The sequence below is a fragment of the Arvicola amphibius genome, chromosome 3 (assembly GCF_903992535.2).
Source record: "Arvicola amphibius chromosome 3, mArvAmp1.2, whole genome shotgun sequence".
Lineage (NCBI taxonomy): Eukaryota > Metazoa > Chordata > Mammalia > Rodentia > Cricetidae > Arvicola > Arvicola amphibius.
In genome coordinates, this window is record NC_052049.1 from 106,812,909 (window position 1) to 106,837,918 (window position 25,010).

The 25,010-nt window shown below is 36.4% G+C and overlaps 2 protein-coding genes across 2 annotated transcripts; one reads left to right on the top strand and one right to left on the bottom strand.

The window, feature by feature from the left end:
* Positions 1–660: 660 nt before the first annotated feature.
* On the bottom strand, positions 661–1,593 carry LOC119809968 (olfactory receptor 145-like). The gene has a single exon (XM_038323214.1). It carries the CDS (start codon positions 1,591–1,593, stop codon positions 661–663), a length of 933 nt encoding a protein of 310 aa, XP_038179142.1.
* A 13,280-nt stretch (positions 1,594–14,873) lies between these two features.
* Positions 14,874–15,812, top strand: LOC119809597 (olfactory receptor 8B8-like). Its single transcript, XM_038322514.1, has one exon. It carries the CDS (start codon positions 14,874–14,876, stop codon positions 15,810–15,812), a length of 939 nt encoding a protein of 312 aa, XP_038178442.1.
* The last annotated feature ends 9,198 nt before the right edge of the window (positions 15,813–25,010 follow it).

The window sequence follows — 25,010 nt, forward strand, 5'->3', positions numbered from 1 at the left end:
CTTGTCAAAGGTTAATTATATGATTTCTAATGTAACTCTCAGATGGGATGGCTTCAGTGTAATTATATTTTCTTCATATTTTCTATAATGTCACTCAAACAATGAACAACAACAAAACGATTATGTAATTCCCAACTATGAAGTGCCCCTGACTTGGCTCTATGCTTTTGCAAAGAACCTGAAAATATGAGATGGCACTGCTAAGTAATTTAACTCTGTTGCTTCTTATAAAATGTCTCAAACATTGAAAAATGAATGTGTGACATGCTTTTTGCACGTGCAAAAGTCAAGTCACTAATAGTGTTATGTATCAATCACTAACATTTGAAAGTATTCATGCCCTGGAGAGGATGAGAAAAGCACAGGCACATGTCAGATTACTATTTCATTTCAGCTGCTGTCATGACTATTGTTTCACAAGGGCATTCTTCAACCTAGCATTATTTGCAAAGAGAGTAGTATTCTTTATATTATAGGGTAAAGTATATAATGACAATTAATAAAGCATACCTTAAAATGAAGAGCATGCAAACAATGCAACTTCAAACTTATGAAGCCATGGCAGAAAGAAAGATGACAATAAGACTACACTCAAAAAGCACTAGGCACTGATAATTTCTCTGAGGTTTAACTACAGACAAAGTTTACATTGAATTCTGATCAAAACATTCTCCTATTCAGGGATCTTCTCAGGGCAACTTTAACATCTTTGTTCCTCAAACTGTAGATTAAAGGATTCATCATGGGAATTATGATAGTATAGAAGATTGAAGAAATTTTCCCCTCATTCATAGACCCAGTTGAGGAGGGCTGAAGATACATAAATGTGCTTGATCCAAAAAATAGGGAAACAGCAAATAAATGGGAACTGCAGGTACTGAATGCTTTGTACTTGCTCTCAGCAGACCTCACCTGGAATATGGTGCAAAGAATGAAGACATAAGATATTATAATGATGGCAGTAGGAACAACAATGTCCTTCCCTGCTACAATGAACAGCTCCATCTCATTAACATAGGTGTTGGTGCAAGAGAGCTGCAGCAAAGGGAGGATGTCACAGAAATAGTGGTTGATGGTGTTCGAATCACAGAATGTGAGTCTCAGCATGAATCCAGTATGTATCATGGCACCAGAAAATCCCATCAAGTATGAACCAAACATCAGATAGAAGCACACCACAGGAGACATAGTAATTTTATACAAGAGTGGATTACAAATTGCCACATAACGATCATAGGCCATTGCTGTTAGTACATAATATTCAGAAATGGCAAAAAAGCAAAACAAGTAGAGCTGGGTCATGCACCCAGTGTAAGATATAATATTCTTCTTCAATAAGAAGTTCATCAGCATTTTGGGTGTGATCACTGAAGAGTAACAGAGGTCTATGAGGGACAAGTTAAAGAGGAAAAAGTACATGGGGGTGTGAAGGTGAGAATTTAGCACAATTAGAATGATCAAAGTCAAATTTCCTAATGTTGTTACCACATATATTGCTAGAAAGAGTAAGAAGAGGGGAATTTGGAGGCCAGGCTCTTCAGTTATCCCCAAAAGAATGAATTCCATCACCAAGGAGTCATTTGCTACAGCCATTATTCTCCAAGAAAATCTGGGGAGACATAAAAGGTAAAATTATAGGAAAAAGCACAACTGACAACTATCTGTGATAATCTTCAGGAATGTCCTGGGAATACACTGACCCACTTGAGAACAGTGTGCCCACCTTTGATTTTTACCATGATATAAAGTAGCATCCTTCCCTAATAAATAAATATAAAGCCTGTCTTTACTATTAGTGTTGGGAAACAAAGGCAGATAGATATCTGTGAGCATAACATTAGCCTGTTCTACAGAGTTACACAGTGATACCTCCCATCTATACATACAGATAAATATAAATGCAAATAAACACACACAATCCCTCAAGTAGTCTACACAACAGGTCTATGCATTCTCATTTAAAAATGACTGTTAGAAAAATCAAGAGAAATAGTACAAACATGTAGCTACCTAACACTGACCCCAGTTTGTGTTCTGTGAAGTACAAGAGAGCTGTTTCTACATGAAACAGAAGAGCCAGAATCTAAGAACAGTTAATATACTCAGAAACATTCATGATGTGGAAAAATTTTAGATCTGTCATGGATAATTAAGTTGTTAAATAAGGCACTGGAACATAAATCCAGAGATCTACTGGATCTCTGGATGATAGCAATTCACCCTTCTCAGACATTCTTCTTTGAAGTTCACTTTAATCGTAGACCTGTCCTAAATAGAGAGAAAGGTGCACAACATGGATCCTTGGACTAGTCTCAATCTGAAGGTACTGGGCAAAACAAAAAAAAAAAAAGCAGCACACTCCAGGGGAAAGCATGCATCATCTTCCCTGAATGTGAAATTTGTGATGGTGTATTCACATGAGGAGAAAGAAGGTTTATTGCTGAAACCTGTAGGAAAGTAAAGCTGTTGAGACTTGACCAAGTTAAGAATGCTCAATTATGAAAAAAAAGGTTCTTGATTTCATATGTTCAACAATGTTAAACCAGTTAACAGTACTATATTTTATACCTAGATATGTTTAAACATTTTTACTTTATATATACACATTGATCTCTACAAAAACACACAAACATGTATAAAGAACATAGATGAATTAGCTTCATCATCGGGTCATTTCAACGATGCATATCTTGGTAAAAAGTTAAGAATTTTATGACATATATACTATTTTGCACATTAGTAGTAATTCAATAAAAATCAAAATACTAGTTTGGATATGCTTTAAAACCTACCTTACTTAGAAGAGAAAAATGAGTGGATTCATTGTAATTATTATTTATTTGTTTTGTCTTAGGAAGTCAATATCAGGATAAATTCTATGAGAATGCTGACAAACAATATTTTCAATCATTTCCCAGATATCTTTCTGAGTTATTATCTATCTGTGGGTTATAATACTAATTTGTAATTCAGTAGAATAGCACAAGTAAAACAAAGCAATTTTCTTTTATCATCTTTTTCACTTGAAACCCCAGTTTCTATAGGGTTTTATTCATAATTCCCTCTCAGAATACTCCAACAGCTTTCTTGGGCTCTTCCAAAGAACTGAAAACAGTTATAAAAAAAGAACTGAAGTGATCATTTGTACATGCTAGATCAATATGTATTCTTATTGCCTTGGAGATTCAATCAACACCTACCCTGGTCTTTTGGGATTCTATATTCTCAGCACTTGAGTCAAAATTAAATGCCCATCTTCTAATCACCTACTTCATAGAAATCCATTGCTGTTTCTTTTTTTCATCCCAGATTGTCACAAAACAGTTCCACATAAGTGACCCAATGGCTTTCTTACCTTATCATAACAATTGTGCCATGAGTATAGTCATGCTTCAGTTTAATATCTCTTGATAATTTTTCCAAATAATTTTTAATATGTGCTATTTTTGTTTATTGTTCTAGGCATGTATCTTAAGTCTTCATGGGTATTATATGAGAGTTCAAATGTAGAATTACTTTTTTCAGTCCACTAAAATTAATTTTTACATGTATATAGGCATCAAAGTTATTCCAATATCTTAGTATATTCCCTAAAATCTACTAGAAGGTGTACCAGGCCTGGGATAGTGACAGGTTTCTGTAGTTGTAGCAAGTAAAATTTTAATTCCAGGCATAGAAGAAACTTCCAAAGAATTCTGGACCAAATATTGAAAGAATGTACCCCAAAACTCAAATGGGAAGAAATAAATTTAGAGTAAAAATTGAATCATGTAGAAGATACATCCGGGAGGTAAGTGAGTTCCTGACTCCTCGGCAGCAGCCTGGGAGAAGGAGCACAGCCACTCCTCAACCCCCTACACTTCCTGGTCTTTCAGCTGGGGCTATTCTCCCTGGCTACTGCCTCTCTCTTCTTACCCCACCCAGCTTGCATCCAGAAAAACCGTCCCTTCTTCCTCCCCTCTTCGGGTTCATAACATCTCCAGCTCACCCTGATCAGGGTGCGGGGAGCAGGTAGGGAGTGCAACCGGGCAGGCAGGAGGTTCTTTGGGCGGGCAGGAGTTTCTTTGTTTCAATAACCTGCCTGCAACAAGGTAGGCCCTTTGTCTGGGAGCTCCTTGGCAAGCAAGGACACCTGATCCTGTAAAAAACGATCCATAGAGGAGCATTCCGAAGAAGAGATAGACAGGTGCCAATGCAAGAACTCCTCAAACAATCTGAAAAAACAACATGAAATCACCAGAACCCAGCAATCTTACAACAGGAGGATTTGAACACCTCAATGAAGAAGTAGAAAACATTGACTTTTTGAAAGTGATAGAGGCCCTTAAACAGGAAGTGAAAAACTCCCTTAAAGAAATGGATGAGAAGAATAACAAAAAGTTTGAAGGATTGAGTAAATCCATAAATGATATCCTAGGAAACCAAGGAAAAACAATCAAACAGATAATGGAAAGAGTTCAACACTTGAAAACTGAAATGGAGGCAAGGAAGAAAACACAAACTGAGGACCGGCTGGATATGGAAAATCTAGGTAAATGAATAGAGACTACAGTAACAAGCATAACCAACAGAATACAAGAGATAGAAGAAAGAATCTCAGATTCTGAAGATACCATAGAGAAAATAAATGCACTGATCAAAGAAATCAGCAAATCAAACAAATTCTCATCACAAAACATTCAGGAAATCTGGAACACAATAAAAAGACCTAACATAAGAATAAAGGGGTAGAAGAAGGAGAAGAAGTACAGGTCATCAGTCCAGAAAAAATACATTTAATAAAATTATAGAAGAAAACTTTCCCAATCTAAAGAAAGATATTCCTATGAAGGTTCAAGAAGCATACAGAAAACTGAATAGACTGGATCAAAAAAAATCCTCCGGCCAAATAATAATAAAAATACAAAACATACAGAATAAAGAAAGAATATTAAGAGCTACAAAGGAAAAAGGTCAAGTAACTTATAAAGGTAAACCTATCAGACTTACACATGACTTCTCTATGGAAACCATGAAAGCCAGAAGGTTCTGGATAGATGTATTGCAGAAATTAAGAGACCATGGATGCAAGCCCAGACTACTATACACAGCCAAGCTTTCATTTACTATAAATGGAAAAAAAAATTTCCAAGATAAAAACAAATTTAAACAATATGTAGCCACAAATCCAGCCTTACAGAAAGTTATATAAGGAAAATCACAAACCAAGGAGTCCCACAATGCTCACAATAACTCAGACATCTAGCAACCCTTCATCAGCACATCTCAAAGAAGGGAGACACACAATCTCTACTACAAAAAAAAAAAAAATGACCGCCGGGTGGTGGTGGCGCACGCCTTTAATCCCAGCACTCGGGAGGCAGAGGCAGGCAGATCTCTGTGAGTTTGAGACCAGCCTGGTCTACAAGAGCTAGTTCCAGGACAGGCTCTAGAAACTACAGGGAAACCCTGTCTCGAAAAACCAAAAAAAAAAAAAAAAAAAAAAAAAAAAAAAAAAAAAAAAAGGCACAGGCTAAGAGATTAGATAGGAAAACAGGATCCAACATTCTGCTGTTTACAAGAAACACACCTCAACCACAAAGACAGACAGCTACTCATAGTAAAGGGTTGGGAAAAGGTTTATCAAGCAAATGGTCCTAAGACACAAGCGGGTGTGGCCATACTAATTTCTAACAATGTTGACTTCAAACTAAAATCAATCAGAAGAGATGGAAAGGGACACTTTATACTAATAATAGGAAAAATCCATCAGAATGAAGTCTCAATCCTGAATATCTATGCTACTATTATAAAAGCACAAACTTATGTAAAAGAAATATTACTAGAACTCAAGGCAGCCATCAAACCACACAGATTAATAGTAGGAGACTTCAACACTCCTCTCTCACCAATAGACAGGTCAATCATACAGAATCCTAACAGAGAATTAAAAGACTTAATGGACGTAATGAACCAAATAGACATAACAGACATCTTTAGAACATTCCATCCAAATAGGAAAGAATATACCTTCTTCTCTGCGGCTCATGGAACCTTATCAAAAATTGAGCACATACTCGGTAACAAAGCAAACTTCCACAGTTACAAAAACATATTAGTAACCACCTGTGTCTTATCGGATCACCATGGATTCAAATTAGAATTCAACAACAATGCTACCCCCAAAAAGCCTAAAATTATGGAAACTGAACAGTCAACTACTGAACCACACCTGGGTCAAGGAAGAAATAAAGAAAAAAATTAAAGTCTTTCTTGAATTTAATGAAAATAAAGACAAAACATACTCAAACCTATGGGATAAAATGAAAGCAGTACTAAGAGGAAAGTTCTAGCACTAAGTGCCCACTTAAAGAAAACGGAGAAAGCACTCATTGGTGACTTAACAGCACACCTGTAAGCTCTGGGAAAAAAAGAAGCAGACTCACCTAGGAGGAGTAGAAGACTGGAAATAATCAAACTGAGGGCAGAAATCAACAAAATAGAAACACAGAAAACAATCCAAAGAATCAATGAAACAAAAAGCTGGTTCTTGGAGAAAATCAACAAGATTGACAAACCCCTAGCCAAACTAATCAAACGGCAGGGAGAGAACACGCAAATTAATAAGATCAGAAATGAAAACGGGGACATAACCACAGACACAGAGGAAATTCAGAGAATCATTAGATCTTACCTCAAAGCCCTGTATGCCACAAAATTAGAATATGTAAAAGAAATGGACATTTTTTATATAAGTACCATATACCAAAGTTAAACCAGGACCAGGTGAACATTCTAAATAGTCCTGTTAGTCATGAAGAAAAACTGCATTCAGAAACCTCCCTACCAAAGAAAGCCCAGGACCTGATGGTTTCAATGCAGAATTTTACCAGAATTTCCAAGAAGACCTAATACCTATACTTCTTAAGGTATTTCATAATATACAAACAGAACAGTCATTGCCAAATTCCTTTTATGAAGCTACAGTTACCCTGATACATAAACCACACAAAGACCCAACCAAGAAAGAGAATTACAGGCCAATCTCACTCATGAACATCGATGCAAAAATTCTCAATAAAATACTGGCAAACTGAATCCAAGAACACATTAGAAAAATTATCCACTTCGATCAAGTATGTTTCACCCCAGAGATGCAGGGGTGGTTCAACATATGAAAATCTATCAATGTAATCCATCATATAAATAAGCTGAAGGATAAAAACCATATGATCATCTCATTAGATGCTTAAAAAGCATTTGACAAAATTTAACACCCCTTTATGATAAAGGTCTTGGAGAGAATAGGGATACAAGGGTCATTCCTAAATATAATAAAGGCTATTTACAGCAAGCCAACAGCTAACATCAAATTAACTGGAGAGAAACTCCAGGCCATCCCACTAAATTCAGGAACACAACAAGGCTGTCCACTCTCTCCTTATCTCTTCAATATGGTGCTTGAAGTTCTAGCAATAACAATAAGACAACAAAGGGGATCAAGGGAATTTGAATTGGAAAGGAATAAGTTAAACTTTTGTTATTTGCAGATGATATGATAGTGTACATAGCAACCCCAAAACTCCACCAAAGAACTCCTACAGCTGATAAACGCCTTTAGTAATGTGAGAGGATACAAGATCAACTCCAAAAAATCAGTTGCTCTCCTATACACAAAGGATAAGGAAGCAGAAATGGAAATCAGAGAAGTATCACCTTTCACGATAGCCACAAATAGCATAAAATATCTTGGCATAACTCTAACTAAGGAAGTGAAAGATTTATTTGATAAGAACTTTAAGTCATTAAAGAAAGAAATGGAAGAGGATACTAGAAAATGGAAGGATCTCCCTTGCTCGTGGATTGGGAGGATCAACATAGTAAAAATGGCAATACTACCAAAGGCTATCTATAGATTCAATGAAATCCCCATCAAGGTCTCATCAAAATTCTTCACAGATCTTGAGAGGACAATAATCAAATTTATATTGAAAAACAAGATAGCCAAAACAATCTTATACAATAAAAGAACTTCTGGAGGCATTACCATCCCTGATTTCAAACTTTATTACAGAGCTACAGTATTGAAAACAGCTTGTTATTGGCATAAAAACAGAGAAGTTGACCAATGGAATCGAATAGAAGACCTGGATCTTAACCCACAAACCTAAGAACACCTGATTTTTGATAAAGGAGCTAAAGGTACTCAGTGGAAGAAGGAGGGCATCTTCAACAAATGGTGCTGGAATAACTGGATGTCAACCTGTAGAAGAATGAAAGTTTATTCATATCTATCATAATGCACAAAATCAAGTCCAAATGGATTAAAGACCTCAATATTAATCTGAACACACTGAGCCTGATAGAGGAGAAAGTAGGAAGTATTCTACAACATATGGGTACAGGAGACCATTTCCTATATATAACCCCAGCTGCACAGACATTAAGGGCAACATTGAATAAATGGGACCTCCTGAAGCTGAGCAGTTTCGGTAAAGCAAAGGACACTGTCATTAAGACAAAAAGGCAGCCTTCTGACTGGGAAAAGATCTTTACCAACCCCGCAACTGACAAAGGACTGATCTCCAAAACATATAAGCAACTCAAGAGACTAGACTTTAAAATGCTAATTAACCCAATTAAAAAAAGGGGTCACTGAACTGAACAGAGAATTCTCAACAGAACTATTTCAAATGGCCAAAAGACACTTAAGGTCATGCTCAACCTCCTTCGCAATCAGGGAAATGCAAATCAAAAAAACTTTGAGATTCCATCTTACACCTGTCAGATTTCTAAAATCAAAAACACCAATGATAGCCTTTGCTGGAGAGTTTGTGGGATAAGGGGTACACTCATTCATTGCTGGTGGGAATGCAAACTTGTCAACCACTTTGGAAATCAGTGCTGCAGTTTCCCAGGAAATTCAGGATCAACCTACCCCAGGACCCAGCAATTCCACTCTTGGGAATATACCCAAGAGATGCCCAATCATACTACAAAAGCATTTGTTCAACTATGTTCATAGCAGCATTATTTGTAATAGCCAGAACCTGGAAACAACCTAGATGCCCTTCAGTGGAAGAATGGATGAAGAAACTGTGGAATATATACATTTTAAAGTACTACTCAGTGATAAAAAATAATGACATCTTGAATTTTGCATGCAAATGGATGGAAATAGAAAACATTATTCTGAGTGAGGTAACCCAGACCCAAAAAGATGAACATGGGATGTACTCACTCATAATCGGTTCTTAGCCATTAATAAAGGACATAGAGCCTATAATTCGTGATCCTAGAGAAGTAATAAGAAGGTGAACCCAAAGAAAAACATATAGTTATCCTCCTGGATATTGGAAGAAGACAAGATAGCCCGGCAAAAATTGGGAACTTGGGGGCGGGGTGGGATGAGGGCAAGGGGAAATGGGGAGTGAAACGTGTGCAGGGGAGGATGGGGAGAGCTTGGGGGAATGGGATGGTTGGGATATAGGAAGGGTGGATATGGGAGCAGGGAAGCATATATCTTAATTAAGGGAGCCATTTTAGGGTTGTCAAGTAACTTGACTCTAGAGGGGCTCCCAGGTATCCTGGGAGATGCCCCCAGCTACTTCCTTGGGCAGCTGAGGAGAGGGAGCCGGAAAAGACCAGATCCTATAGCCTTTCTGATGAATATCTTGCATACCACCATAGAACCTTCACCTGGCGATGGATGGAGATAGAGACAGAGCCCCACATTGGTGCACCGGACTGAGCTCCCAAGGTCCTGATTAGGAGCAGAAGGAGGGAGAACATGAGAAAGAAAGTCAGTACCGTGAGGGAACCTTCATCTGACGATGGATGGAGATAGAGTCAGAGCCACCCACTGGAGCACCAGACTGAGCTCCCTAGGTCCAAATGAGGAGCAGAAGGAGGCAGAACATGAGCAAGGAAGTCAGGACCACGAGGGCTGTACCCACCCAATGAAATGGTGGGGCTGATTTAATCGGAACTCACCAAGGCCAACTGGACTGGAACTGAATAAGCATGGGATATAACCAGACTCCCTGAACATGGCGGTCAATGAGGGCAGCTGAGAAGCCAAGGACATTTGCACTGGATTTTGATCCCACTACACATACTGGCTTTGGACGGGGGCTAGCCTGTTTGGATGCTCACATTCCTAGACCTGGATGGAGTGGGGAGGAACTTGGAGTTCCCACAGGGCAGGGAACCCTTACTGCTCATTGGACAGGAGAGGGCTGGGCAGTGGAGGGGGGAGGGAGAGTTAAATGAGACGCGGGGAGGAGACAGAAATTTTTAATAATAAAAAATAAATAAATATAAAGAATTGAAAACAATTGAATCAGCCGGGCGGTGGTGGCGCAGGCCTTTAATCCCAGCACTCGGGAGGCAGAGGCAGGCGGATCTCTGTGAGTTCGAGACCAGCCTGGTCTACAAGAGCTAGGTCCAGGACAGGCTCTAGAAACTACAGGGAAACCCTGTCTCGAAAAATAAAAAAATAAAATAAAAAAAACCAATTGAATCATGTGGTTTTCTCCATACTGTAATGAAAATTGCTCAAGTATATCTGCAAAATCCAGAAAATGTGTAATTTGCACTTGGTGAACTGTAAAACTTGATTGCTTACTTTAAATATGATTTATTCCACATAAAAGTATAGATAAACTCTAAATAAATCTTCTTTTTTTAAGGTTCACTTTCACATGAATTAAATCCTGGCACACCACATGTAGCCACCATGAATTTTGAACCATCTGTAAAGTTTCAACATGTAAACTAAATTATTTAATGACATTGGCTTACACTTAATCATCATAAAAGTAGTAAGATTGTGTGATGTCAAAGGTAAGATTTTTTCTTATTGAAACAGATTATTTCCTTCTCTTTTTTCTTCCCTGCCTTGTTCCCTCCTATACCCTCCCTCCCTCCCTCCACCCCCTTTTCTTTTATTTTTTGTTTTACATCCAGAGAGCAGTTTTCCCTTCTTCTTGTCCTCCTTGTTCCCACCCCCACCCCCATTCCCTGTTCCAACTACTTAATCCACTCCTACTCTATTCCTGTTTAGGAAAGGGTAAGTTTCCAATCAGTATTTTTTTAAAAAAAAACAAAAACATGAAATACTGTAACACGAAGGCTTGCTCATTGGATTTTCTGTCCTGCCCAGACAACTGAAGAAGCAGGATGTAACCTGCTCTGCTGAAGCACCTCACCATGTAATACGACTGGGCAAGGTGACTTAATATGGGGAGTAGGGTCACAATAACCAATCAAAGAGTTGTTCCTACTGTTGAGAGTCCTATAAGTGGATAACGCTACATAATTATATAACATATAGCATATAACATATATGCAGAGAGTGTAGGTCAGTCCCATGCAGGCTTCCTGGTTGAAGATTCTGTCTCTGTGAGTCCTTATGTACCCAAGTGGAACAAAATAATCTTACAATTGGGAGTCACTGCAACATGATGAACTATATTAAAAGATTGTAGCATGAGGAAAGTTGAGAAGCACTGCCCTAAATGTTTCTTGCAGTCTGATCTTATGGAGGCAATGTCTCAATTAAGGTTACTTCCTCTCAGGTGGCTATAGCTTGTGTCAAATTGACATAAAAACAGTTACCTAAGGACAGGTTGACTACATTGGACTACACCCTTCATAGAAAGGAAGATACTTTGTCCATATTGGAGACTTAGATCCATTTATGGTTTTCTGAACACCTCTCTATGGCTTTCTACAGCGTGTACAGCTTGTCTGATAGGCTCAGGCATACTCTATTTCTTGGCTACTGCTTTCCTTAGCAGTCACCGCATGGTTCTGGTAGGGTGCACTTCACCAATAGCTTCTCTTGTGCTCTTTCCATAGTGCAAAACTCAATGTCTCTGTATGACCCCCTTCTATCCTAGGGCTTCAACTGCTGCACTTTCAACAATAGTCTCTTCTGGACTCTTACAGAGCCATCCATGATCTCTAATATTTGGTTGTCCAATACAAAGTGCTCAAGAACAAAAAGACTCAGCAGGTTGTAATTATATGTGTGTGTGCACATGCATGCATGAGCTCATGTATGTGTGGGAGAGAGAAAGAGAGAGAGAGAGAGAGGGGGGGGCAATAATAATCTGGCAAGAAGTGGTTATCAATTTGAGAAAGATGGAAGGCGTTGACATAAGTACATTTTAAAGGAGACACTGGAGGGAGGAAAGAAAATGGGGAAAGTAATGTAGCTATATTTTAATTAAAATGTTTCCTTAAAAGAAACACATTGTTAAATAAAAATTGCCATATTGGATGGCTGGGCATGTAACCCAGGCATAGAAGGAGCATATTCAAGAAATTGAGTTTGACCAAAACACTGTAAACATATAGCTAAAAACAATAGAAAATTAACTTAAAAGTAATTTTGAAAAATATCAGTGAGTTCCTTCCCTTAAATGTATTAATATAATGCTGGAAAGAAAACTTTGATGAAGTAATATGAAAATATGGGGACAGACTTTGAAGCATTTCTAATTTCTTTTAATAAATAAAATATATTGGAAAACTGAAGTTCACTAATGCTCATGACTGGACAATCCCTGAAGAGAAGACCAGACCAGATTAAAGTTTTGAGTCCCCAGGGAACTAAAGAGATGCAATTGCCCAGTATATAAATGCAATTGCCTTATTTTCTGTTTATATAGAACATCTCCTCTCTTGGAAGGCAAAAACTCTTTACCTACCTTTCTCATAATAAAAGGTACATAATACATTTAAATCCATTAAATTCTTTTTTCAGGGGGCCTCATAAACTGTCATTTGTGATAATAAGAAAGGGTATTTCTATTTCCTCTTATTTTTCAGAAGATTAATAATTTTCTTATATGTTATGATTATTAGCTCAAAAAGATATCCTGGGATATGAGAGGTTATTTTATTCTGTAACATTTTATAATTAAAGGAATTGAAGACTCATAGCCAAATATGACACTTAGAGAATGACAGGAGTGAATTTCAAAGCTAAGGGAACATCAAAAGTTTTCTCTCATATAAAGGGTAAGTTTTCAATTAATAATTTCAATTAGTAATTCATACTAATTTTTGTGCTTTTTATTTACCAACTTTATTAATATATCACTAACATTTAAAATGATATATATGACATTTAGATCATTATATTTTAACTAAAATATTCATTGTGAAATGACTCAACAATGAAGTTAATTCAAATATGCTTTCCTGTTTATAAAATGCTGTTTATGTAATTTGTGCACACATTCAGTGAGAAGATATTTGAAGATATGTCTTGTTAGTCAATCCCAAGTATATAATATCATTTTAGCCATAGTCAACCTGTTGAACATTAGAACCCAGTTATGTTACATTATTTCAAATATTTAAATTTTGTTTTTTTTCATTAGCTTATTCCATTACATCAGCAACCAACATTCTACTCTTTGCTTATGTGACTATAATACTGCAATTCAGGGTATATCACAAGCTGTTTCTGCCTCAGTGTCTGGTCTTTTATATTTGCATACTAGTCCCACTGATATGATGTACAGTGCTTTATGATACAAAGTTTTCTTTCAATGATTTGCTAAAATTCAGTGGCTTTCCTGGAAGCATCTTGAAGTTGCTCAGAGAACATTCTGACTCTGAACAGAGTGCTAGCAGGGATTTCAGCAGTGATTTTCAACTCCACAGGCATTTCTCACACTATTCCACATTTAAGAATTTCTTTGTGGCAGACAGTACCTTAATGTTCCCTAAAATCAGCGTTCCTGCTTCTAACTCTATTGAGTCCAATCTGGTGCCTCATCATCGGGTTTTTATAATTTATATCTGTGCCAGGGAAGCTGTGGCATGTTTCTATAACTTACTACATTGCCAAGGCAAAGGCATGAAACCATGGTAGGTGAGTGCTGTATGACATTTTCCAAGGAAGATGTGAACAAATGACTTCTTAGCTCAGATAGGGCACCAAAACTGGACTAAAATAATGATTCTACTAAAGTATAATTGGAATAAACAATGAATTCATTGGACTTACTGCAGCATGGATGAAGTGTGTGGCTAACAGAGGTATGGATGACCCTGAAAACATCTACATCAGGGAAAAGTTTTATCACAGGATGGATTATGACTTCTCCAAAGCTGCACAGGTGGAGTGCCCCTTTAGTTAACCTTCCAGTCTACATAATGAGCACTTCAAAACACTGTGTAAAACTGAGTCAAAATTACATAAAGCTGAGAATTTAGCACAGAGTGAATAACTGGTATTTCATGTGATGGTCTGTTGAACCTCCCTACCTTCTTCTGTGAGGAGATGTCATGGCAGAAACTTGAGGATCATTCACATGTAATTGTAGCTTCTCTTAATAAGATAGTAATGGCTACTATATTTTGAAGCCAGCACCCTACAACAAAGAGATTAGGGGAACTCTATCTTGGCCAATACTACTTCATCCTTCTTGCCTGAATTTTCTAGAAGTTACATTAGAATATTGCGAATGGCAACACTGGGATCATCTTTAAGGGTGAAATTAGTGATAATCTGTTGTTTCTAATTTTTAAGATGTGAATATGGGATGCAAGACATTATAATTAATATGTAGCATGAAATATTTCTCCAATGATTCTTTTTGACACAGGTTCTCTTTTAACCTATGCTGAACGTGAACTTCCTTTATAACCTAGGACAACTTTGGGTGCCCATGTTTCCTGTGTCTACCTCTCGAGTGCTGGAATAACAGGCATGTGCCATCATACTTTGCGTGGAATTCTTTAATTTCATGCTGAGCATTTTCAGATATTGACAGCTTATACTTCATGTTTGGGGAGAATCTACTGCTAGAAGATTTATTCTCTCCTCCAATTTTTCTATATTGTTTTCTCTCCACAAATTCTCTTAGAGAAGAATGGTTCTGGCAAATGGCTCTACCGTGACTGAATTCATTCTTTTGGGATTAACAGACCAGCCAAGGCTCCAAATGCCTCTATTCTTACTGTTTCTGTTAATGTATATAATCACAGTATTGGGGAATTTGACTTTAATAATTTTAATTGTGTTAAATGTTCATCTACATACCCCCATGTATTTTTTCCTCTTTAATTTGTCCTTTGTAGATTTCTGTTATTCTTCTGTGATTACACCTAAAATGATGATGAATTTTGTACTACAGAAAAATCTCATATCTTATTCGGGCTGCATGTCCCAACTCTACTTCTTTTGTTTTTTTATAATTTCTGAGTGTTATGTACTGATGTCAATGGCTTATGATCGGTATGTAGCTATCTGCAATCCACTCTTGTATAACACTACCATGTCCCCAAAGGTGTGTATTTATCTTATACTTGGTTCATATTTGATGGGATTTTCTGATGCTATGATTCACACTGGTTGCATGCTCAGATTGACTTTCTGTGACGGAAACATAATCAACCACTATTTCTGTGATGTCCTTCCTTTGCTGCAACTCTCCTGCACCAGCACCTATGTCAATGAAACGGAAATTTTCATTGTAGGGGGGAAAGACATAATTTTGCCTAGTGTTATCATCTTTGTCTCTTATGGCTTCATTCTCTCCAGCATCCTCCAAATAAGGTCCAATGTGGGCAGATCCAAGGCCTTTAGCACCTGCAGTTCCCACATAATTGCTGTATCTCTGTTCTTTGGATCATGTGGATTTATGTACTTGAAACCCTCATCTGCTGTATCAATTGATCAAGGAAAAATCTCTTCCATTTTTTATACCATTGTTGTTCCAATGTTGAACCCCTTAATATATAGCTTGAGAAACAAAGATGTTAAAATTGCCCTAAGAAAGATCCTGAACAGGAATAAGTTTCTTACATAGTTATAACATAGATATTTTTGGTGTTTCATATATATTTTTAGTCACAGCTTTTATATAGGACTCATAGATATTTCCATCATTATTGTTCCTTATTAGCCTTTTTCCTGTTTATATATATGAAAAAATAAATGTTTTTAATGTTATTATAAACAGTCTCTAAGAAAACAAAAATGAATCTGATTTTGAGTAAAGTAACAATTGGTTACCAACATGTCACTGAGGATAGTTCTTATTTTCATTTGAAATGAATTCCAGATCAGGAGTTCTTTCTTTACCATTTACTTTTTACCATTTCCTTTATAAGGGAAGAATATGTTGCTTTCAAATATGAAAATAGTATTGACACAGATCCTTCTTCATTCAGTTAAATACAGCATACCTTAAAACTGTAAATTCTGTGCAGTAAATATTCTTGTGAGATGTATTATACTTACCTTGTGCAGGTAAAACAATGTTTATTACAATGTGAATATATGTCTACAGGATTCTGAAACTTAGATTGGCAGCTTACATTATCTCACACAGCTATTTATGGTAAAAAAATCAAGAACTATCATTAATCAGAATTCAAGCCCACCATATTGTTCATTATACATTTTGTCTGCTTTTCCTGCAAATCAATTAAAAGACAGATGTAAATAATATTTCTACTTAATAATTTAACTTCTTTGCTTTACAAGTTAGAATTCACTAAAATAACTAACATTTCCAACTTATTTGAATTTATTTTTTGTTTTTATAAATCCATATAAGAGTTTCATCAAGGTGAGAGGGTCTGGGAGGAGTGGAGAAAGAAAAAAAAACTGTGGTTGGTATGTATTACATGAGAGAAATATGGCACATTATACATTGACCAAGGGAAAGAGTTGCATCACTTTGTGTTGAAGAAAGCTATTTCATTGGGAAAAAGGATGGATGTGGCTAAGTGTAGTTCTGGGATGACTGACTCAAGTTAGAAACAGAGTTCTTTTGCGAATACTTTTGAAAATTTTTCAGCCTGTTTTCATTATGATAATGAAGCCATAGAAGAAAAAGAGCACATTGTATGCAGGAGCAAAAGATATACAGTGTGAAAATAAAAGATCTCAATGTAGAGAATCAAGTGTGAAAATTTAAACAGCATTTTCATCTGATTTTGTGTTACTCTGTGAATCTTCAGTTACTGTAATTTCTCTCTTCAAGTGTTTACAGATGCCCCTGATGTGATTCAAATCTCAGCACATTTTAATTTTTTTCTCAAAACTTATTTATTTAAAGGAGTTGAACTTTAGAGTAGTCTGTTTTCATTGTTTCCCTTTATATACAATAACTTTTGGTAAAAATAATTTTCATTATGCATCATATTAGGGTTATATTTCTCCCTGGTTAATTTACAAATGATGTTAAGGTAAAGTTGGTCTTAAAATAAATTGGGTTAGCCTAATGTAGAGCTTGAGGACTAATATAGAATTTCTCTATGATTCTGACACGGGTTGTTTTTTGGCTCTATTTTGGAATATTTCATTATTAAGGTTGGCAATGTGAAGGGAATAGATATGTCATCAGATGGGCTCTGGTATACAAATATGTGCCTTTATACATTGAAAATCCCACCCTGCAATGATTTAACATCCTGAAGGCAAGTGCACTGTTCTCCTCAGTGTGGAATCTAATGTAATCATCTGCGAGAGTAAAATTTTTTCTCAGACAGAATTAGTTAACCACTGACAACATCATTGACCTACAACATTAATATATTGCCCCCCCCCAATTTATTATGCACTGCTTCCATTTCAGTAACTTATCTGTCAATCTTTGGGCTAACTATGAACATTTCAGAACTTAAAGCAGAAGAGAGTTTCACCCAGCTTCTTACATGCTGACTGATGGGCCAGAGATGTTCCCAACTTGCTCTGAATCATAATCAAAAGTCCTATGATTGAGACATGGACTTTGCATTCAAAATCAATAGTTATAAAACAAAATAAGGAAGGTAATTAACACAGAAATCTACTTGTGGTTATGTACAGTGAATTAGGAACCATGGAATGCTCAGCCCTATTGGAACAACTAATATCAACATTCTTTCCTCCCAAGGCTCAGAGGTCATTTAGAAGAAGCAGATGATTTTAAGAACAAGAGGTAGTAAATGACTATAAGAAAAGAGTGTTTTTCTTGACACAGCAGAGCAGTTACACATATTATTCCAGCTGAGTTTAACAGTACAGTATGCCCAAGAACTGTAAGACAGAATCCCAACATTAAGAGAGAAAGTGGGTTGTGAAGTCCCATTCTTACCCAACAACCTGTTAGACACTAATAGCTGAGGGAGAATCAGTTTTCTTTGGGGGGGGGCTGACAGGTTGAATATGTTCCAGTGGAAAGCCACACACCCCAGAATGTATGGGCAGCACAAACTGAATGTATGGACTTAAAATAATACAAAGGAAGAGGGAATTGAAGTGTTAAGGAAGGAAAAGTGAGGCTTGGAGGACTTGGGGGAAGAGAGTTAACATGGTCAAAATACATTATTTGAAAGTAGCAACTAATATTATAAAAATAATAAATAAGTACAGTGATAACTGTTTAAGGAATAAAAGTGCTGATGTGAAAAGTAACAGCAAAACTAGAAAAATGTTCAGGAAGCAGTTTTAGTAGTACATATTTTATAACTTTATTGCTAAATTTTGAAGAATGAAATATCCATAATTTACACTGGCAGGCATGATAAATGGAAATATAAGGTAACATATGTCATCATCCTTTCTTTGTGTTCTTACCCCATCCTAGAATCAGTAATATATGCTTGAGTAAAATATTTCACTTTATTTCACATCACAGTTATATTAGCTGTATGATATAATAGCATATCAGTCCAATGAGGCTGAGATGGCTGCTTCTCTCTTTTCTCTGGAGCATATATTTATTCCAAGAATCTTACAGTGATGTAGCCTACAACAGTCATATAATTTCATAGATGTCATTCCAAGAATACTGACTTTTCTAGATTTTCTTTATATTTGTAACTTGGAGACAGATGACAATCAGGCCTTGTTTGAGTGATGAGGCTCCAAATATTCCAGAGAAGTTTTTGAGTATAATCAACCTGGAGAAATAAAAAGAATATATTTAGCTGTGTTCAAGAGAAATACAGAAAGGATTGTGGAATTATGCTACCATTTAATTTACAGGTTTGAATGGTGGTTAAAAGTCTTCATCTTCTCACACATAGAAACATGTTTATATTTTAAATAGTTTCATATTTATGGTATTTTATAATATAACGAGGTTGAATCTTTAGTTAGAAATCTATTCAAATGAGCAACATATAAATTCAACGATATTAGAAAAGGGCATTAATATTTGAAATGTATGAATGTCAATTAGAATGTGTCTCACCTTGGAATAGAGCAATAAAAAAAGTCCATTGGGAAGTGTACACTGAAAAAAGGCACTGGATTATTCCTTGTACCATGGCGGGTACGGATTCGCAAGACACTCGGATTCTGTGATGGAAAGAAAATCGTTGCATCAGTGTTATAGTTTTGTATCATGCTTAGAGCAAAGATGTGGTAAAGAGGGTGTTTGGACATATTCAATGATTATACTTTCTCAACTGTTTCGTCATGCTTGACAAATCTCATTATGTATTTACACAAACACTGCTGCAATTCCTCTAACCTTCTTTTCAACCTTTGCCTGCAGCTTTCTCTTTTGTCTGTTATTTTCACTTCGTAGTTGTTGTTTGCTTATTTTAAATACCAAAGATCTCTTTATGTCAAAAATCTTCCTGTCCTAATTATTCTACTGCTCAGATTATGTCTACATGCCACCATATCGAGTTTGAAATCACTTAGTGTGAAAGCACACGTACACACACACACACACACACACACACACACACTGAGTAAAATTTATAATAGTATCTATTTTGAATTTTTATTGAAAATATATTTTATCATATAATATATTCTGATTATATTCCCCCTCTAAAAATTCCTCCTAGACCCTATACAACTTTTTGTCTACCCAAATCCATGATTTTATCATTCTCTTACATTAGAAAACAAACAGTTATCTTTAAAATATAGAAAAAAAATAAAATAAGATAAAAACCACAACAGCTTAGGACAAACAAAAAATAAACAGAAATACAAAAAGCCTGATGTGGGAGTCCCCTCTGTGTGCTGTGATTAACATTAATGAATAAAGAAACTGCTTGGAACCTATAGGAAGGCAGAACTTAGGTAGGCAGGGAAAGCTAGGCTGAATGCTGGGAGAATGAAGGGCAGAGTCAGAGAGAAGCCATGGAGCCACAGCCAGAGTCAGACATGTCAAAACTTTGCTAGTAAGCCACTGCCACGTGCTGATACCCAGATTACTAGAAATGGGTTAAATTAATATGTAAGAGTTAGCCAATAAAAAGCTAGAGCTAATGGGCTAAGTGGTGATTTAATTAATACAGTTTGCGTGTGATTATTTCTGGTCTAAGCTAGCCAGGCAGCTGGAAACCAACAAACAGCCTTCCACTATATGCACCAACCTGGTCAACTAAATCTATGTAAAACCAAAAAAAAAAAAAAATACTTGAAGAGGAACTCTAGATAAAGATAAACAAAGTTTAGCCTCATTTTTTTTTTCAGCTGGCAGCATGCTACTGCTCCCTTAAGGGAGGTTTTTCTGATTCAGCTATAGTAGGGAAAAAAGCCATGCCATTTTGAAATTCCAGCTTTCTGAGATTTGATGCCAGTGTGACTTCTGGCTTTTTCGGGAGATGAAGCATTTGGATGGGGTTTGTGAGCTAACTGCTGAAGCTTGCTTAATGATGACATGAACTGTGTGGCCGGAGACATGGGACTATGTGCATGGTTCTCAGAGGCATGAGTGGCTATCCATGCTGGATTGGGCAAACCAAGCAGGTAGTAACCAAATATATATCATAAAGTTAATGACACAACGTAAGTTTAATCCTGGGAAGACTAGCAGGAAATACATTATAATACCATAGTAAAGTTACAGCTTAAGTTTGTCAGACTGAGTGGGAAAGTAGTGTAGTACCCTTATATACCATAGTATGGGTAAACAACTTAAAGTTTTAAAGAAGCACATAGCATTTTAAAGAGCATACCTGGACAGTAAAGAATTACAGATATGCAATAAAGACAAATCCGAGTGAGTCATAGTGTTGGATTAAATGGTACAGAGGCTTGGAAAAGAGAGAAAAAGAGTAGAGTCATAAACATAAAGTTAACGCTTTAAAAAAGAGAGTAAGTCTTTAAAGAGTCAGAGTACAGTTAGTCATAAAAAGATAATAAAATAAATAGTAAAAAGTAATAGAGTAAAAAAAAATAAGCCATGCAAAGATGGACTATAAACAGAGTCTGGATTATGTATATTATTATGTTTTCTTTATATTTTTAACTGTAAAGGAGCTAAGTACAGAAAGACATTTCATTGTATGGGCTGCTAAATTAAACCAAAATAAAGATATCTTGACTTCAGAATTTGGGCCTAAGGATATGGTGCTTTAGAAATGAGATTCTTCTTTGTTTCCATAAAGAATGAGAGCCTGTGGATTCATTCCAGGCTAATATGGTTTGATATACCAAGATCCCCTGAAAGGCTGCCTTGAACACCCCTCAAAATTACTTTACCCAATAAACAGCAGGAAGAAGTTTGGACAGAACTATGCCCATATTTCTAAATATTGTCTATAAATGTTTGTTTATATTTAAAGGGGATATGATATAAATATTAATAATTTGCATTGGTATGGATCTTGATTTATTGATACAAATTTAAGGTCAATTTTGTTGTATGTATATTTCTGTCCTTGATTAAGGTATTGTACTTGTGCAGCTCATTTAAAAAATGCAATGTATAATTAAGAAATACAGGTTAATAAATAATCATCTATAATAGTCAAGCTTGAAGTCATATCAATTAGATTTTCTAGATGTGCAGAGATGTATTTTGGATAGTCAGGTTTTCTTCAAATCTTGCAAAGGCTACAGAATATGAAGTTTGAAATGTTTTAAGAACTTAGAATTTTCATGACACTGAGACACCCTGGCAGCATCAAGGTTACTTCAAGAGGATGCTGGGCATTGAAGAGGCTCCTTATGGAGTTTGTTTACCATTTGGCAAGAAAGTGCTCTTGCCTGTACTGCTTAATAAACTGGACATGCTTGACCCACAGAGAAATGACTGCTAAACTTGCCTAAAGGTGAGACAATCCTTTGGGGCTCCTGCTTCATAAAAGAGTCTGCTAGATATTCTATTAGACACAGAAAAATGTGATGGTGATTTAATTAATACAGTTTCTATGGGTTATTTCAGTCTAAGCTAGCCAGGCAGTCGGGAACAAACAAGCAGCCTCCCATTACAAAAGTCAAAGAAAATTCAGAAGAAGATATAGATATAGAGACACACAAAATGAGAAAAAACAGTATATAAAGAAAGTACATGTATGTCAAGGAAAACATAATCAAAGCAATATAAATAAAATACAAAGGAAGGAAGTAAAATGAATATATAATGCTGGATTTATTTTGTGTTTCTATCTAAGGCCAAAAATGGTGCCTGCTATTAAGAGGTTTTTTTTTTTTTTCTTTTTTTGAACTTAGAAAGAACCCATTAGAGAAAATTATTATTTTTTATTAGTAGAGATAGTAGTAGTTAGTAGTGATAGAATGTGGGTTAGGGATATTGGGTCTGTACAGGCCCTATGCATACTGCTATAGTCTCTTTGAATTCAAATGTGTCAGTCTTGATGGATTTAGAAGGCCTTGTTTCCTTGGCATTCCCCTTCCCCTCTGGATCTTCAAATCTTTCTCTCACCTCCTTCCTAGTGTTCCATGAGCAGTGAGGGGGAAGTAACTGTCAGAGACATTCCACTTGGGACTGAGTCTTCTGTGGTTTCTCACAGAACCAGCTATGAGTCTCTGTTTTTATTCCTACTTACTTCAGGAGGAACAATGTCTAATGATATCTGACCAAGACATTAATTGATGAGTATATCATTAGGAGTTATTTTGTTGTAGCATTCCTTTAGTGGGACAGCGATATTTGGTTTCCTATAGTTCCAATTTTTGCCCGGCTATCTTGTCTTCTTCCAATATCCAGGAGGATAACTATCTGTTTTGCTTTGGGTTCACCTTCTTATTGTCTTCTCAAGGATCACGAATTATAGGCTCTATGTCCATTATTTATGGCTAAAAACCAATTATGAGTGAGTAAATCCCATGTTCATCTTTTTGGGTCTGGGTTACCTCACTCAGAATAGTGTTTTCTATTTCCATCCATTTGCATGCAAAATTCAAGTTGTCATAGTTTTATTTACCGTTGAGTAGTACACTAATATGTATATATTCCACAGTTTCTTCATCCATTCTTCCACTGAAGGGCATCTAGATTGTTTCCAGGTTCTGGCTATTACAAATAATGCTGGTTTGAACATAGTTGAACAAATGCTTTTGTAGTATGATTGGGCATCTATTGGGTAAATGTCCAAGAGTGGAATTTCTGGGTCCTGGGGTAGGTTGATCCCGAATTTCCTGAGAAACCACCACAATGCTTTCCAAAGTGGTTGCACAAGTATGCATTCCAACCAGCAATAGATGAGTGTACCTCTTACCCCACAACCTCTCCAGCAAAGAATATCATTGGTGTTTTTGATTTTAGCCAATCTGACAAGTGTAAGATGGTATCTCAAAGTTGTTTTGATTTGCATTTCCCTGATCTCTAAGGAGGTTGAGCATGACCTTAAGTGTCTTTTGGCCATTTGAACTTCTTCTGTTGAGATCTCTGCTCAGTTCAGAGCCCTATTTTTTAAATGAGTTATTTAGCATTTTGAAGTCTAGTCTCTTGAGTTCCTTATATATTTTGAAGATCAGACTTTTGTCTGTTGCAGGGTTGGTGAAGATATTTTCCTAGTCAGTAGGCTGCCTTTTTGTCTTAATGACAGTGTCCTTTGCTTTACAGAAGCTGCTCAGCTTCAGAACGTCCCATTTATTCAATGTTGCCCTTATTGTCTGTGCTGCTGGGGTTATACATAGGAAACAATCTCCTGTACCCATATGTTGTAGAGTACTTTCACTGTCTCCTCTATCAGGTTCAGTGTGTTCAGATTAATATTGAGGTCTTTAATCCATTTGTACTTGAGTTTTGTGCATGGTGATAGATATGGATCTACTTTCATTCCTCTTCAGGTTGACATCCAGTTATACCAGCACCATTTGTTGAAGAGGCCCTCTTTATTCCATTGTGTACTTTTGGCTCCTTTGTCAAAAATCAGGTGTTCATAGGTTTGTGGGTTAAGATCCTGGTCTTCTCTTGGATTCCATTGGTTGACTTCTTTGTTTTTATGCCAATACCAAACTGTTTTCAATACTGTAGCTCTGTAATAGAGTTTGAAGTCAGGGATGGTAATGCCTCCAGAAGTTCTTTTATTGTATAAGATTGTTTTGGCTATCCTGGGTTTCCTTTTTTCCATATAAAATTGATTATTATCCTCTCAAGATCTGTGAAGAATTTTGTTGGGACCTTGATGGGGATTGCATTGAATCTATAGATTGCTTTTGGTAGAATTGCCATTTTTACTATGTTGATCTTCCCATTCCACGAGCAAGGGAGATACTTCCATTTTCTGGTATCCTCTACACTTTCTTTCTTCACAGAATTAAAGTTCTTTTCAAATAGATCTTTCACTTCCTTGGTTAGAGTTTTTGTTGTTGTTGTTGTTGTTGTTTTTTTTTTTTTTGGTTTTTCGAGACAGGGTTTCTCTGGTTAGAGTTACCCCAAGATATTTTATGCTATTTGTGCCTATTGTGAAAGGTGATACTTCTCTGATTTCCCTCTCTGCTTCCTTATCCTTTGTGTATAGGAGGGCAAATAATTTTTTGGAGTTGATCTTGTATCCTGCCGTGTTACTGAAGGAGTTTATCAGCTATAGGAGTTCTTTGGTGGAGTTTTTCAGGTCGCTTATGTACACTATCATATCATCTGCAAATAATGAAAGTTTAACTTCTTCCTTTCCAATTCGAATCCCCTTGATCCCCTTATGTTGTCTTATTGCTATTGCTAGAACTTCAAGCACCACATTGAAGAGATAAAGAGAGAGTGGACAGCCTTGTCCTGTTCCAGAATTTAGTGGGATGGCCTTGAGTTTCTCTCCAATTAATTTGATGTTAGCTGTCGGCTTGCTGTAAATAGCCTTTA

Bases quoted from the DNA above. Each gene is read 5' to 3' on its own strand.
- LOC119809597 (XM_038322514.1), top strand. From the start codon at position 14,874: ATGGTTCTGGCAAATGGCTCTACCGTGACTGAATTCATTCTTTTGGGA.
- LOC119809968 (XM_038323214.1), bottom strand. From the start codon at position 1,593: ATGGCTGTAGCAAATGACTCCTTGGTGATGGAATTCATTCTTTTGGGG.